This window comes from Mytilus californianus, unplaced genomic scaffold (genome assembly GCF_021869535.1).
Source record: "Mytilus californianus isolate M0D057914Y unplaced genomic scaffold, xbMytCali1.0.p SCAF_3, whole genome shotgun sequence".
In the NCBI taxonomy this organism is placed as follows: domain Eukaryota; kingdom Metazoa; phylum Mollusca; class Bivalvia; order Mytilida; family Mytilidae; genus Mytilus; species Mytilus californianus.
Window position 1 is genome coordinate 58,060,465 of NW_026262679.1, and position 16,629 is coordinate 58,077,093.

Sequence of the window (16,629 nt, forward strand, 5' to 3'; positions counted from 1 at the left end):
TACAAAAAGAAAGTTTTTTCTAATAAATGCATTTGCAATTAATTGATTCCAACATATTTGAGGAATGATGTAAAATCAATATTCAACAGGTGCGTTTTTCCTCATTTCCTCAAATCCCACAAGCGAAAATAACAGCATTAATCATAATCTTTTCTAGAAAAATATAATGGCTTAAAATGCAACTAAAACTAGAAGTTGAATAGATATGGATCCAATATGAACAGCTTTTCTTAACAACTATGACATACATTTTTCAGCCAATAAACGAAAACATCCCGAAACTGTCCAGTAAATAAAAGATCAACATGGCTTTAATAAAATTAAAGACTATTTGCTTTTTTGTAACAGAAACAAATCTAATAGAAATAATCTACAATTTGGTGTTGTATATATGCCCTTGCAAAGGTTCATAGTAAATTTGTTAAAAAATATGCAAATGTAGATAATGGTTCTTTACTTAAAGAGAAAATTGGTTTCATAAGAAATATTCACTTTACAATTCCATAAGGTCGAAAAAATTTCATTTCTATGTTAAGTGTCAACATTTTCTTCAAAAGGAGGTACGAAGCAAACCTATGCCCCATTTACTCCTAACACAGAATTAAATTGCTCTGGCCTTACTTACTTTATATGATACTGTGTCAGCTGTGAAGATTCAGGTAACTGTGATTCTTCTAACTTCAAAATTACCTGCAAAAATTTCATTGTTAACTAAAGCAAACACCAAACAAGTGTCACGAAATATGTTAACCTCTTAAAGCTGTTATCCTGATGCTAGCAATTTAAAAGTGTGGTTGGCTTGCTTGCTTTGTTTGTATAAATGTTTGCTCAAGCATTGTAATTAAGATTGACATCTGCAATCAATAGATAGGCGGGACTTCACCTTGTTCAAATTATACATAACACCCAATAACATTTAAGTATCAATACTGTATACAAGCTGAAGCCCCACCTATCTATTGATTGCAGATGCCAATCTTAATTACAATGCTTGAGCAAACATTTATACAAACAAAGCAAGCAAGCCAACCAAACCTTTAAACTACAAGCATTAGGATAACAGCTTTAATGTATATTTTTGTAAGCCTGTGTTGTTATGTAACTGTCTCACTGATTTTAATCCAACGTTTCCTTTTATTCATACTGAAATTCTATCTAGGATAAATATAACATTTTAATAGGTAGAATGTTATAGTTCTATCAAGCTTTTTCTAGAAATAATGGATACAGCATCAAGCAAGCATACAGAAACAAATGTTTTTATAAGTTTCATGTTTGATTGTATTTACAGTGCTTATTCAGTAGGCTTTGGCCTATTACTATATCAATTGCTCAAATAGTTTACCAAATTGCAGTTTGAATTCATCAATACAAACTGTTCAACTGGTAAAATATTTCAAGTAATTGCTTCAGTGATAGGTTGTTAGTGTGAAGTGAGTGCAGTGATAAAATAGTTTTACTTACCATTAGATATCAGTTAATTTTCGTCTATGTCATGAAATTCAAATAAAATTAAAGAACAGAGTTCCAATGTCCCACGTGTTGCACATATTTTATCTATCCAAGGTACAAGGGCAGTAACTTAAAAAGGCACTTTTTTTTTTATCTTTAAAACTTTTTATTAATATATTAAGAGAAATGAAGGCTTCAGAGAAAATGCAATGTGACTTTCATTATAATTTATATTTCCAAGGGGTATTCCTCTATAAAAATATTTGATCAGAACTTATTTTCGAAAGTGTCAAAGACATTGCTGATATAAACTTATGATATAAGTTCCATAAAATTCTGGCAAGAATTGAACACATGAGAGCGATAACATTGCAATTTTCCATATAATCAATATTTTCAACTCTTTTAAAAATAATTGATCAGCACTGATTTTTGAACTCTTCAAGTACATTGATGATATAAACCTATAATATAAATTTCATAATAAAATGCTTCGCTGGGCGCAGCTTGATACGACCGCAGAGGTCGAACCCTGAACAGTTGGGGCAAGTATGGACACAACATTCAAGCTTGATACAGCTCTGAATTTGGATTGTGATTAAATATTTGACACAGCATAGGTTTCTGACACAGAAAGAATGTGGTCTAAGAATTTCAATTTTTTTAATTTACCTATTATGGTCCAATGTCCAAAATCAAAATACATGGTTAGATTCAGCATATCAAAGAACCCCATATATTCAATTTTTGTTGAAATCAAACAAAGTTTAATTTTGGACCCCAACTTGGACAAACTTGAAAACTGGTCCCATAATCAAAAATCTAAACACATGTTTAGATTCAGCATATCAAAGAACCCCAAGAATTCAATTTTTGTTAAAATCAAACTAAGTTTAATTTTGGACCCTTTGGACCTTAATGTAGACCAATTTAAAAACGGGACCCAAAATCAAAAATCTAAATACACGGTTAGATTTGGCATATCAAAGAACCCCAATAGTTCGATTTTTGATGAAATCAAACAAAGTTTAATTTTGGACCCTTTTGACCTCAATATGAACCAATTTGATAGCGGGTCCACAAATAAAAAATCTAAATACATGGTTAGATTCAGCATATCAAAGAACCCCAAGAATTCAATTTTTGATGAAATCAAACAAAGTTTAATTTTGACCTCAATGTGGACAAAGTTGATAACGGGCCCAAAAATCAAAAATCTAAATATATGGTTAGATTCAGCATATCAAAGAACCCCATATATTCAACTTTTGTTGAAATCAAACAAAGTTTAATTTTGGACCCCGATTTGGACCAACTTGAAAACTGGGCCCATAATCAAAAATCTAAATACATGTTTAGATTCAGCGTATCAAAGAACCCTAAAAATTCAATTTTTGTTAAAATCAAACTAAGTTTAATTTTGGACCCTTTTGACCTTAATGTAGACCAATTTGAAAACGGAACCAAAAATTAAGAATCTAAATACATTGTTAGATTCGGCATATCAAAGAACCCCAATAATTCAATTTTTGATGAAATCAAACAAAGTTCAATTTTGGACCCTTTGGACCTCAATGTGGACCAATTTAAAAACGGGGGCCCAAAATCCAAAAACTTAATACACGGTTAGATTCAGCATATTAAAGAACCCCAAGAATTCAAGAATAAAACCCCATTGAAATTGATCGAGAAATAAGCAATTTATACGAAGTATCTTCTTTTGCACAATACTGTGCAATTAAATATTTCTTGCTATTGCGCAATACTGTACAATTGACAATTTCTTGCTATTGCACAATATTGTGCTATTGGATATTTCTTGCTATTGCGCAATACTGTGCAATTGAAGATTTCTTGCTATTGCGCAATACTGTGCAATTGAAGATTTCTTGCAATTGTGCAATACTGTGCAATTGAAAATTTCTTGCTATTGCACAATACTTATTATATAATAATTTACACATCCTGTTTGGTGAGTATCTCCTACCATATCATCATTATTTGCTTTTAAATATTAATCAGAAATAACCAACTTAAAATGGAAAATTTTAAAAGAAAAAAAAAAGGAAAAAAAGAAAAAAAAAGAAAAAAAAAAAATCCCCCCCCCAAATTTTTTGAACCCCCTTATGATTCATCACCCCCAAACTCAATCCCAGCCTTCCCTTTGTGGTATGGTACCTTGCAGTACAATTTCAGAGAGATCCATACACTTGAACACAAGTTATTGTCTGGAAACTAGAAAAATGCTTATTTTTGGCCCCTTTTTGGCCCCCAATTCCTAAACGTTTCGGGCAATTACCCACAAACTCAATTCCAGCTTTCCCTTTGTGATATGGAACCTTGTAGTACAATTTCAGAAATATCCAAACACTTACACACAAGTTATTGTCATGAAACTAGAAAAATGCTTGTTTTTTGCCCCTTTTTTGGCCCCTAATTCCTAAAATTTTGAGGCAATTACCCCAAAAATCAATTACAGCCTTCCCTTTGTGATATGGAACCTTGTGGTACAATGTCAGAGAGATCCATACACTTACACACAAGTTATTGTCTGGAAGTTACAAAAATGCTTATTTTTGGCCCCTTTTTGGCCCCTAATTCCTTAACTGTTGGTACCATAACCCCCAAAATCAATCCCAACCTTCCTTTCGTGGTATTGAACCTTATGGTAAAATTTCATGGAGATCCAATCACTTAAACTAAAGTTAGAGTGCGAAAACCAATGTGTCTTCGGACGACGCCAGACGACGCCGACGACGACGACGCCAACGTCATACCAATATACGACCAAAAAATTTTCAATTTTTGCGGTCGTATAAAAATCTGGCAAAAATTGTACACATTAGAGCGCTCATAAGGCAATTTTCCATATAATTAATATTTCCAAGGGGCATAACTCTTTTAAAAGTTATTGATCTGCATTGATTTTCAAAGTTGTCCAAGTCATTGCGAATATAAACCTATGATTTAAGTTTCATAAAATTCTGGCAAGAATTGTACATATGAGAGCACTAACAATGCAATTCTCCCTATAATTTATTTTTCCAAGGGGCATAACTCTTTTAAAAATGATTGATCGGCACTGATTTTCAAACTCGTCCAAGACATTGCTTATATAAACCTATGATATAAGTTTCATAAAATTCTGGCAAGAATTCAAAACACACGAGAGCGCTAACGAGGCAATTTTCCATAAAATGAATGTATCCAAGGGGCATAACTCTTTTAAAAATAATTGATCGGTACTGATTTTGAAACTCGTCCAAGACATTGCTAATATAAACCTATGATATAAGTTTCATAAAAATCTGGCAAGAATTGTACACGTGAGAGTGCAAACAAGACCAGACTGACAGACGCCCAGTATTTCCATGTCCCCAGCAATGCATTACGAGGGGGACAATAATGCATTTGTATAACATGAGGCAATGCTTTAAAAAGGTCTAACTTTGACATGAAAACTTCCATCCTAAATAAATTTCATAAATAATAATTCAAAACATTCTTTTTTTGGTCAATAATTAAAAGCTTTGTTTTCTAACAGGAAGTTGTTGTGTAATTGTAATTTGGATATTTTTTTGAAACCAATTAGTCATCTGCTAATAATAAAAGGAAATAATTCAAATTATAATCAGCAAAATTGTGTTCTGTCAACTATCAACTTTCTTCATATTGACATTTTATAAGTAATTTGTTCTAAAGATTGTTTCCATGATTATTAAACTATTATCCTCTGTTAAAAGAACACTGAAATCTAATTTTAAGATGATTAAAATTTTGAAAAAAACCTGTTTAAAACATATTATGACACATTCAAAGTTGCATAAATCATAGATTCCTCTGTAAATTAAGAGGGTATCACCAGCCCAGTAGTCAGCAATTCTGTGTTGACAAGAATTATAATTCATATGGTCAAAATTATAAATTAACTGTTTTGCAAAAATTTGAATTGTTCAAAAGAAATAAGAATTTTCTACACGTGAGGATTAGATTACTTATAAACAGTACTTTGCAAAAGCTTTTGGGATTTTGTTTCCTCAATTCACTTCAATTTCGTACTGAATTTGGCATTTCAATTTTTTTATTTGAGCTTCACTAATGAGTCTTCTGTAGACAAAACTTGTGTCTGCCGTACAAAATCATCAGCCTGGCATCTTTGATTAAATTTTTTTTTACAATGACTGAATAAAAATTATTTCCCTTTCATACCAGTAGATCAGTAATTTTTATAGAAAACATATCCAAGTTACAATTACACAATAACTTCCTGTTAGAAAACAAAACAATAAATTATTGACTAACCAAACAATTGTAAAACCTAATTATTTATGAAATGTCATTAGGATAGAAGTTTTCATATCAAAGTCAGGCCTTTTTAAACCAGTGCCTCATATAATAGTAGGTGATCATTTTATTTCATTTTTATTACACAGACATTAAATAACTGAAGTTGAATAGTAAATATAATTTTTATTTCACAGCACTCACTTCATACTAACAACCTATCACTGAAGCAATTAGCTAAAATATTTAACCTGTTGATCAGTTTGTGGAGATGAATTCAAACTGCAGTTTGGTAGACTATAGTGATAGGCCAAAGCCTTCAGGATAAGCACTATAACTGTTTTAATGTTCACTGTAGTAATAGTATAGTATTTGATTTAATTTTTGTATAGAGAATATATTTTTATGGAAATCAATGAACCAGCATAATTATATTTAAACTTAAGAAGATATTAGAAAGGTGAAAAGACATTCGAACATGAAATATTGTGGACATTGACCAGCTTTTTATGTGACATTTTTTACATACAAAAATAAGTTCTGCATACAATTTGAGAACAATTTTCTTGACTGAAGAGTACATTTTAATTGAAAGCAATGAAAGTCCAATGCTTTAGTTTAAGAAATCAAAGCTTAAGAGTTAGAAACAGGAAGCTTTGTGACATAAAAAAATATTATGTGACTTACTGCATTATGAAGTACTAATTTCTTCAAACTTAATACATCATCACTGAGTGTAGCCGACATAAGGAAAGCTTGATATATCTTTGGCAGTTGTCTAAAATACAAATATTGTTCATTTTTATATCATTCAGACTTCTGCAGTGCTCCATCCTCATAAATTGCATTGCATAGTCATTGGAAAATTATGCTTTGTCCAATAAGAAACAGATACAACATTTACATTCCACATTTTTAATCAGTCTTTGAAAAAATATCTTATGTGCCAACCAATCTTAAAGGACATGCAAAGCGATTTTTGCAAAATGATCCCTTCATTTATTGAACAAATACACCTTTTTTCTTCCATGTACTTTATAAATCATTACTAAAATGGCGTGGATGTACCACAATATTGAAGTTTTACATCTCTATTTTCTGTATTCCAAAACAAAGTATACAAGAAAACTTTTAAAAAGTACTGCTCCACAGATTGTTTTACCATTCAGACTATGTGGAAAATAGAAAGAACCTAACATAACCTGTTGTTTAAAACTGTGAGCAAAAGAGGGTAAAAATTCAAATTTGTCTTTACAAATAAGATTTGAAACATGCCTTTTCCAAAATATTTGGATGATGATCTGCTGTAAACTATTATTAATTCAACAGTGTGTAGTACAGATGTAGATTCAGGATTTGAAAAAGGGGGTCCCTCAGGCAACGTTTGGAACGGAACAGGTAAAAAGGTCTGCATTAACCATAAATGTAGCTCCATAAGGGGGTACCTTATCCACATCTGTCGTATCAAAGTCTCCAAAAAGGCATTGATGAGGGTTTTGGAATAAAACACTCAAAAATTGACAAGAATGAAAAATTTACTTTATGATAGCTTTAACATCATCCTCATAGCCAAAAGAGAAAACCAGATCTGCTTCATCTATAACAAGCATCTCCAAGGTGTCTTTGATACTGAGGTTACCAGCCTGTATGTGTGCCAAGATACGTGTAGGTGTCCCAACAACTATATCTGGTTTCTCCATCAATTTGGGTCTGTAAAAATGAAAATACATAAATCTTACATCAATCTGAATGTGAATAAGTTTATATGTTGTCCAATATTTCTTTACAGAGTCAGCAAAACAACAGATAAAATGGTTCAACTTTACCATTATGTATGCTAAGATACATGTAATCATCTTTTAACAGCATTGGGTTGTTCTACCAAATATGACTCTATCAGGAATGCTTACCATTTCAGAGTAAAAAAGAGTTCTCTGGGTTTTTTCAGGGTTTGTGTTGCTTAATCTTTAGTTTTTCTATGCAGCATTTTGTGGTCTAATGTTTGTCTTTTCATCTTTTTTCTTCTAGACATGGTGTTGTCTGTCTTTTTTCAATGTATGATTTTTTATTACCTTTTTGGTATTTTCATGAGAAAAAAAGGCAACCAATTCAACACCCTACATAAATGTAATCACCGTGATGAAACTTATTTGGTTGACAGCCGGGCATGGTGTTCAATGGACAAATAATACTTATTTCCATATATTTTGTCTTTTCCTTCACATACATGTTGTTTGAGCTCAATTACTTTGTGATGGTTGTTTCTTTGATAAATATGATCACTATTGTTTGTGATGTTACCTTTGTGTAAGCAGTGGAACTTTAGGTGAAACATCAACACACTTTATTTCTCTGGAACAGCATGATGTCAATTCCTGAAAAAGAAGTAGCAATCATATACTAATGCAATATTTCTATATCATAATAAAATAAATTCATATGTACCTACTTTAAATAAAATTCTATGATTACAAAATTTATATAATACATGTTTTCATATATACACAAATACACTACTGTAATTTCTATTCTAATGCATTACATGAAACTAATTTTTATGTTATAAGCAAGACCTTCTGTAGGTAAAAATTAAGGTAGGGCTTTTATAAAAAGAAATGTTATACATTTTTTATTCAATCTTAGAGTACAATTTACTTGAACACAGGTTAAGCTCTGTAATGTTGATTTACCAAGAACGCCCAAGGAACCAAAATTGTACAAAAGTAATTAAATACTCCCTCCCCCCTTTTTTTTTAAACAATTTTTTTGTTAGGTTGTGAGATTTTGAACCCTGCATCAAATCTAATCTCAATGGACTAGGATTGTCAGTTTTCCTGCCGAAGGTTGGTGGTTCTCTCCAGCTTCCTCAAACAATAAAAGCAGACGGCCACGAAATTGCCAATGGTGCTGAAAGTGGCGTTAAACACCAATGAGTCAATTTTAGTGTGCTACAAATGAGTTTTAAATATCTTTGTGATATACATGTATGTACACTAATGTTACATGTAACTGTATAAATACAATATACAAACCATAAGATTTTTATATGCTTGGTTACATAGTTCCTTTGAAGGTGTCAGGAAAAGAGCCTTTGTACACTGTTCTTTACTGGTCTTAAAAAAGTAATTGAGAAAATGTACTGTCTGCAAAACTATTTGTAATACATATCAATATCTAAAATAAGCTTGTAACACAATATATTTTGATTTTTTTTTTTTTTTATGTCCTTTGTCAGCTATGGTTATAGCTTAATTTATCAATGACTAAAATATGGTACCGGTAATGAATAAATCACCTTTACAGACAATGATTTATATTTTTAAATATATACTTACAGTATTTGATCTATTTTTCAGTTCAAGAGAATGCAAAATGTTTGTGTTCCATGCTACATATGTAGTGTCCAATCAGTTTGCAATTCAAAGTAAAATATGAAATATTCATTGTATGTATTGTTATGCACACAATTTCAGAGTAAATCTTACTCCGTAACATTTGTATATCAAAAATATTTGTCTAGTGTCAGTTTCATTACTTGATTTGCTTCAGATTTGAACCTGTGACATGTTTGTAATAAATTTATAGATTTCAAAGTAGTATCATTTCTTACCTGTTTAGACTGTAATATTTTCTGCACAACAGGAATAGAGAATGCAGCTGTTTTACCGGAACCAGTCCGAGCCCTTGCCAAAATGTCTTTTCCTTCTAAAGCCAGAGGGATTGCTTTTTCCTGAATTGGTGTTGGTGTTTCCCAGCCTAAATTTGCTATTGCCTTTAAACATGAAATATAAATAAAATAAAATATTAACCTATTGGTAAACAATGGGATATCCTTCTACACTCTATCTGCTGTTGCACAGTGCGTTCTTCATAGAAGATTTCATACAACAATGTCATAAACAGTACAGGAAGACACTTATAATCTTGTGCCAAACCAAGATCAAACAGTACAGAAGTTCAATGTAGAAAAAAGGAAACATTTCTGTCTTGCTTTATCTATAAATTAGGGTATTGATGTTTTTTCCTAAACATACCCATTTCCAGTGATTGTAAACTTAATCAATAAGTCTATCCATTCAAAAAGAATGATTTGAAGGACAAACCCTAAAATTGTATCTTTCTATGATTACATGTATCTTACTGCAAAATGCTGGATGCAAGAATCAATTTTTTATTGTATTCCTGTAGCTGGAATCATATACTTTCCAAACAAATTAAATTCTCTCCCTTACTATTCGATCATGTAAATCATTTTTCTTCCTCTTTAGTTTTTAATATGAATATGTGCATTTCATAAAATTTTGTATGTCTTCAATATAAAAGCCTGAGAAAAGTGATTAAAAGAAAAATTATATATATAAACTTTTATGCAGTTTTTGGACTTTCTAAGATAAGGGCTAAAATATAATAAAGCTTGTTTGGCCTTCCTTGACCAACCCAAAACATTTTATTGCAATAATAATAAAAGTAAAAGAACAGAGTTCCAATGTCCCCCGCGATGCACATATTTTATATTTCCAAGGGGCATAACTCTTTAAAAAAAAAGTTGATCGTCCACAATTATAGAACTTGTCTGAGATATTGCTGATATTAACCTATAGAAAATAATAAGTTTTATAAAAATCTGGCTAGAATTGTACCTATGAGAGCGCTAACGAGGCCATTTTCCATAAATTTAATATTTCCAAGGGACATAACTCTTTTTAAAAAAGTCGATCAGCTGCCATTAAAGAACTTGTCTAAGATATTGCTTATATTAAGCTATAGTTTAAGTTTTATAAAAATCTGGCAAGAATTGTACCCATGAGAGTGCTATCGAGGCCATTTTCCATAAATTTAAAATATCCAAGGGACATAACTCTTTTAAAAAAAGTCTGAATTCAAACAAAGTTTAATTTTGGACCCTATGGACCTTAATATGGACTAATTTGAAAACAGGACCCAAAATTAAAAATCTGAATGCACAGTTGGATTTAGTTTGTCATAGTTCCACAAGAATTCAGTTTTTGATGAAATCAAACAAAGTCTAATTTTGGACCCTTTGGACCTCAATGTAGACCTATTTAAAAATGTCCAAATATCCCATATAATAATACATGGTAAAAATCTCAAACAATTCAAGACTTTAAATTAATCCTCATTGAATTGGTTAAAAGATTTGTATTTATTTTCAAATGAAGATTTCTTGCTGTTGAGCAATACTTTGCTGTTGCGCAATACTTTGCTGTTGCGCAATACTTAGTAAATCTGTTTACAAACTAAATAATATAATTTACACACCCTGTTTGGTGTGTATCTCCTGCCATATCAGTATTTGTTGTTTCTTTATATAGATCAGAAATAATTTATGTTAGAACCAGCTTAGCCAGTACTAGAAAAGTCTTGTTTTTGGCCCCTATTTGGCCTCTGGTTTCTTAATGATTAAAGCCACAACCCACAAAATCGACCCAAACCTTCTGTGTGTGGTATGGAACTTTGTGGTACAATTTCATTGAGATCCATGGACTAATACTTAAGTATTTGTCCGGAAACCAGAAAAACATTGTTCCTCCTCCCCCTTTTTGCCCTTTATTCCTAAACGGTTTGAGCCATAACCCCCAAAGTCAAACCCAACCTTCCCTTTGTGGAATGGAACCTTGTGGTACAATTTCATAGAGATCCATAGACTAATACTCAGGTTTACGTAATTGATCATTAACCAGAAAAACTTTTTTCCCCCCTTTTTTTGCCCCTAATTCCAGAACGGTTTGGGCCATAACCCCTAAAGTCAATCCCAACCTTCCCTTTGTGGTATGGAACCTTGTGGTACAATTTCATAGAGATCCATACACTTATACAAGTTATTGTCCGGAAACAAGAAAAATGCCTTTTTTGGCCCTTTTTTTACCCCTAATTCCTAAACAGTTGTGACCACATTAACCCCCAAAATCAATCCCAACCTTCATTTCGCACTATTGAACCTTGAGGTTAAATTTCATAGAGATCCATTCACTTATACTAAAGGTATTGTCCAGAAACCAAATGTCTTCGGCGAGGACAACAACATGATAGCAATATACAAACGCAAATTTTTTGCGGTCATATAAAAAATGCCAATCTTTGCTGAATATGCAAAAAGAAAAATTGGAAAAATCATGTACATACAAAATCTAAAGATCTTTCGGATCACCAATTTTCAGAGTGTTCTTTAATATCCTTACCATGTTACAATTTCCCAAAGTATACTTATTTTTTCACACCTAAGTTATCGAGCACACCGTGTCTGGTCTTGTCACATGTACATTCAATAGAGAAATATTGTCTTTTCGTGAATATAAAAATTTAAAAGTCTGTATGTGCAGGTTAAGAAATGAAAGATAACTATTCTTATAAAGTAGGTATCCTTCTACTATTTTTTATACAATTATAAGAAAAGGTTGTCTCGATTTTTGTACATGTATTTGCAGTCTTCTCAATCTATTCACATTCAATGTTTACATCGAGATAAGTTCCATTTGAATTTGCTTATTAACTTATTTTCAAAAGTGCCAATCTGTGCTGTACAGTACAAATTTCGCGAAAGGCTTCCCAAACTCCGAACACCAAGTTTTTTCTTGGTGTGACACCAGGAAACTCCGACATCCCTCCCTAAATTCTCGGAGAAATTTGGGAGTATTCCCTCCGACTTCCGCGTAAATTCGCTACCTTTTGTTTATTGTATTAGCGACATCTCTCCCAGTCCGGTGTGATGCGGTGTCACACCAGGTAATTAATTGCCCTAATCCTTCTGATCTATACCGGCACGCGACAGTCAAGGTATGTGAGATTACATATGTAATTAAACAATTGTATTTCCTGTCTATTGATAATCAGGTTATATTTCTGATTGCTTGAAACAAATAAAAGATTTAAAAGCAAAACGTTGTTGTTAATTCTTTCAATTACACTGTACATTTAAAAATAGTTTTTATTAAAAAAAAACTATATTTGATTTTTACCTCGTTTTTTTTTCTGGTCAGTAAATTAATATTTAATTTACAAAAGAGATATACTTGTGTAAAAATAAACGGAGACTTACGCTGAATAAATGTGGGCAGTTTAAAGGAAAATTACATGTCTCAAAGTTTTGTATACAAGTAAAAAAGAAAATATTATTCACTATTCGTTATGCTAATAAGTCCACGCCATTTTCATTTTACGATTACATAATTGCTTGAAACAAATTAAAGATTTAAAAGCAGAATGTTGTTGTTAATTCTTTCAATTGCATTAAAGTTTTATAACAAAAACTATACTTGATTTTGACCTTGTTTAAGGTTCATCATAACAAATGGACAAAAATGGCTGTATTTTCACCTCAAACACTACTCTGAGTACAGACTTACCTGTCCAGTTGGAAAAGTTTTAAGGCCTGGTATCCACTAGATATATAAAATTTAAGTGCATTTTGTGTTTCAGAAAGATAAAATCTTTTTTGGATTTTGATGGGCATTTTTTTTCGTTCAGGCAGAAGGTGTAAAAATAAACTAAGTTGGGATACAACTTTGAGATGCTCCCTCTCAGGTAGAAACTGTATTGTATTGTATTGATTGTCCTTGATTGACATGGACAATAGGCAGACACTAGGTATCTACACATTTATAGGTGAGTTAAAGGGTTTAACTGAGTGGACAGTATCAAAGCAATTCAGGTGTTTGTTTATTTTTACACCTTCTGCAGAAAGGAAAAAAAATGCCCATCAAAATCCAAAAAAGATTACATCCTTCTGAAACACAAATTGCATTTAACTTTTATATATCTAGTGGATGCCAGGCCTTAAAACTTATCCAACTGGACAGGTAAGTCTGTACTCAGAGTAGTTTTTGAGGTGCAAATACAGCCATTTTTGTCCATTTGTAATGATGAACCTTAAGTTCATCGGTAAATTATTTTATTTACGAAAAGAGACATACTTGCGTAAAAATAAACGGAAACTAACGCTGAATATAAAAGTGAGCAGTTTAAAGAAAATTACGTGTCTCAAAATTTGTATATGCAAGTAAAAAAGAAAATACTATTCACCATTCGTTATGCTTAATAAGTCTACGGCATTTTCTCTTTACGATTTGTTGGCATTACTTTAGGATAAATAATTACATTTCGGCTACAACAGGAATACTTATATAGCTGCATCAACTCGTCGTTGCATAATATTCATTTACGCACAATGAATGTAAACTTGTGTGTTGTATAAAGGACAGTGATTTTTTATTTTTTTAAAAGGAATTAATTGCCGTGGGAAGACGGTACACATCTCAGTGATCGACAGTCCGTGGTTGAACTTTGAACTTGACTTCGCTCACAATATTGAATGCTAAAAATAGTGACATCAATTTTGTCCACGAGATTTTTATTTGGCGGGAAATATTATCACGTAACAGTAAACTCAGGTGACCTTTCTGGATGACCGTGGGAAAATTCATTCGGGGTTTAAACTTGCTTTGGAATGATTGACATTTGTATGCCTTAAGATTGAGGCTCTAGAAGGTCCTTTTACAATTGATTAACCGGAATCTAAAATATAATCCTTTTCTGAATAAACGAACACCAGCCTTTTAATTTTACGTTTCTCAGTCAACACAGGACATAAACCTGGACATTATTTAAACGTCCATGGTCAACAATATACATAAATGGTAGATGAAAACAGGATGCATGTCGTTCAGTTCCTGTTGGGCGTTGGTAGAGATCCTCTGTGAAAATGTGTAGATCGTGAAAATGTGTAGATCGTAAAAATCCGATCCACATTTTTTTCACATATTTCTTTCTTGTAGAACACAATATAATTTCATTTAAATATTCTATAGTATTAATTGTTGAAATACTTCTTTTTTTTTTATTTCGCCAAGGACTTTTAACGAGCTGTAAAATACGGATTGCGCCCATCCAATTTTATTTTAAATAATAAAGGATCAATAACAGATCATGACAGAGATAAACAACACATGATTTTTTCTTCTTCATATAATTAAATTAGGTTGTGATTATTGTGTTGTGTCTGGGCGGGGATTGTCTCTCAGTGTTGTGTTTTTATGAATATAGGGCACATTGCATACAAAAAGTTTTCCTTTCGTTCAACAGAGTTGTCACTTTACAGTTTCTTTTCCGAGTTCAAATATTTCAAGTCGGTAATCTACCGAGGTAGTGAAACATAATATTTTACATTGCAAAATAAATTGAAAGTAACAGAGTTCACTTGTTGATCACATAAATTAACTCTTGGGTTTAGATTGGACAAATTACCGTAAAAACATCATTTTGTTTTAAGCCAGTTGATATTTATATATTGAACAATTAATGAACCGGATATTGCTCACTGAGTAGGTCATAAAAGATTCTAATTGTAGTAAAATCGTCTTTGTTGAAAAAACAAAAATTATGACCTGACCGGACTATAATAAAAATACAAAATAAGTGTTTTATTCGTATTTTTATACGTTTGTACGTTTTATTTCACATGACAATGACATGGGGCAAAAACATACAAGAATAATTATCTTATTTTGAATGAAAATGTCACATTTTTATCTGTCAAAGAAAGGAAATTTTAATACCGTGTTTTAAAGCACACACGTGCAATCAAGATCGATTAAATGTACAAAGGTAATAAATCTGGCTAATCCGATTATGTTGTCACGCGTCATTAATTTTCAGTACATCCGATGGGCAATAAACCAATTAACAGCCACGCGGTGTTGGGAGAGAATCTTTGGAGGAAATTGGGAGTATAATCCGTGATTCGCGGTGTGACACCGCTACACTCCGAAATCCGTGATTAGAGTTCGCGATTACAAACTCTCTGTGCGTACTGTATATCAATCGATTTCTTTGGATTTTTTTTCCCCCCCCCCCCCGACTTTCTCTGATCTAGCTGTATATCTATATATGGATAATTAGCATGTTCCAGAGAGGTATACAGCCAGCAGAAAAATAAATTGAAGTTTGTACTCTGTAATTTATTCGCATAGCAACATTTTAAACCAATTTTACATCAAGCTTCTATAGCCGGCTGTACTTGTCGTTTGCTACTTAAGGAGGGAAATGATAACACTAAATGGAAGTTTTGTTTTTATTTCAACTTATTTCTATTTTTACTATTTACCAGATCCATAATTAATAAACATTGGAAAAGATCTAGTATTCAGTGTTTACAGGGGAGGTAATACATATTTTGTCACAGGATTTCCCACTGAATGTTCGTTGCCTTGCTGGGGACATTAAATACTGACATCGGACTAATACTGTTAATTCTGTTAACATGGACTTTTTATACTTGTAATATAATTTGTCTCTCCGGACACATTTTACCAGGACTAATTTATCTCTTACAGTTGTGGGCAGACCTTTATTCATCAGGATTTTACTATTCCATGATTCTTCATAAGTGGGGTGAGTTGCCAGGACTAAATCCAACAGGATATAACCCTTTTTCATAAATTGGCCGAGTTGACAGGAGTAAATTCAATCGGATTTTACCCTTTTCATAAGTGGGCCGAGTTGGTAAACCAGAGTGGGGCAAGTAGTTAGAAAGTTGGACGAGTTGTAGAAAAAGTGGGGCGATTTGGCAGTGGGCGAGTTGTCTTCAGCATTTTCAATTCAATGAGCACAACAGAGGCGCGATCCAATTACATATCACAAAAAAAATGATTGTATTTAATCATGTGCACCTTTAAAATTCTGTCATCCAATCCCATCTCATGGAAATTCAAGGTTTTCTCCTCATCCGTTTCTGACATACTCGTTCTTGTTTTGATTTTAACCGGAAGTAGGAAACATGTGCTTCCTTTACCTTAAGTCTGACAGAATTCTCAGTTATTCAAGCGTGACCATAGCCATTCTGAGCTCTCATGGTTTTTCTCAATATTTTGTAGTAAT

At 32.2% G+C, this 16,629-nt stretch overlaps 1 protein-coding gene and 1 long non-coding RNA gene across 2 annotated transcripts in view; one reads left to right on the plus strand and one right to left on the minus strand.

The window, feature by feature from the left end:
* Positions 1–16,567, minus strand: part of LOC127733021 (probable ATP-dependent RNA helicase DDX56) — a 30,307-nt gene extending 13,740 nt beyond the window's left edge. The window contains exons 1-7 of the mRNA XM_052242274.1: positions 16,422–16,567; positions 9,347–9,508; positions 8,769–8,849; positions 8,038–8,111; positions 7,276–7,446; positions 6,424–6,514; positions 626–690 (exon numbers count right to left, since the gene is read on the minus strand). Coding sequence (XP_052098234.1) covers positions 626–690; positions 6,424–6,514; positions 7,276–7,446; positions 8,038–8,111; positions 8,769–8,849; positions 9,347–9,508; positions 16,422–16,490 — 713 coding nt within the window. The 5' untranslated portion in view covers positions 16,491–16,567. The remainder of the gene's footprint in view (positions 1–625; positions 691–6,423; positions 6,515–7,275; positions 7,447–8,037; positions 8,112–8,768; positions 8,850–9,346; positions 9,509–16,421) is intronic.
* On the plus strand, positions 12,917–14,519 carry LOC127733060 (uncharacterized). The gene is made up of 2 exons (XR_007996691.1): positions 12,917–13,031; positions 13,629–14,519. It is a non-coding gene; the product is annotated as an uncharacterized LOC127733060 (long non-coding RNA).
* Positions 16,568–16,629: the final 62 nt, after the last annotated feature.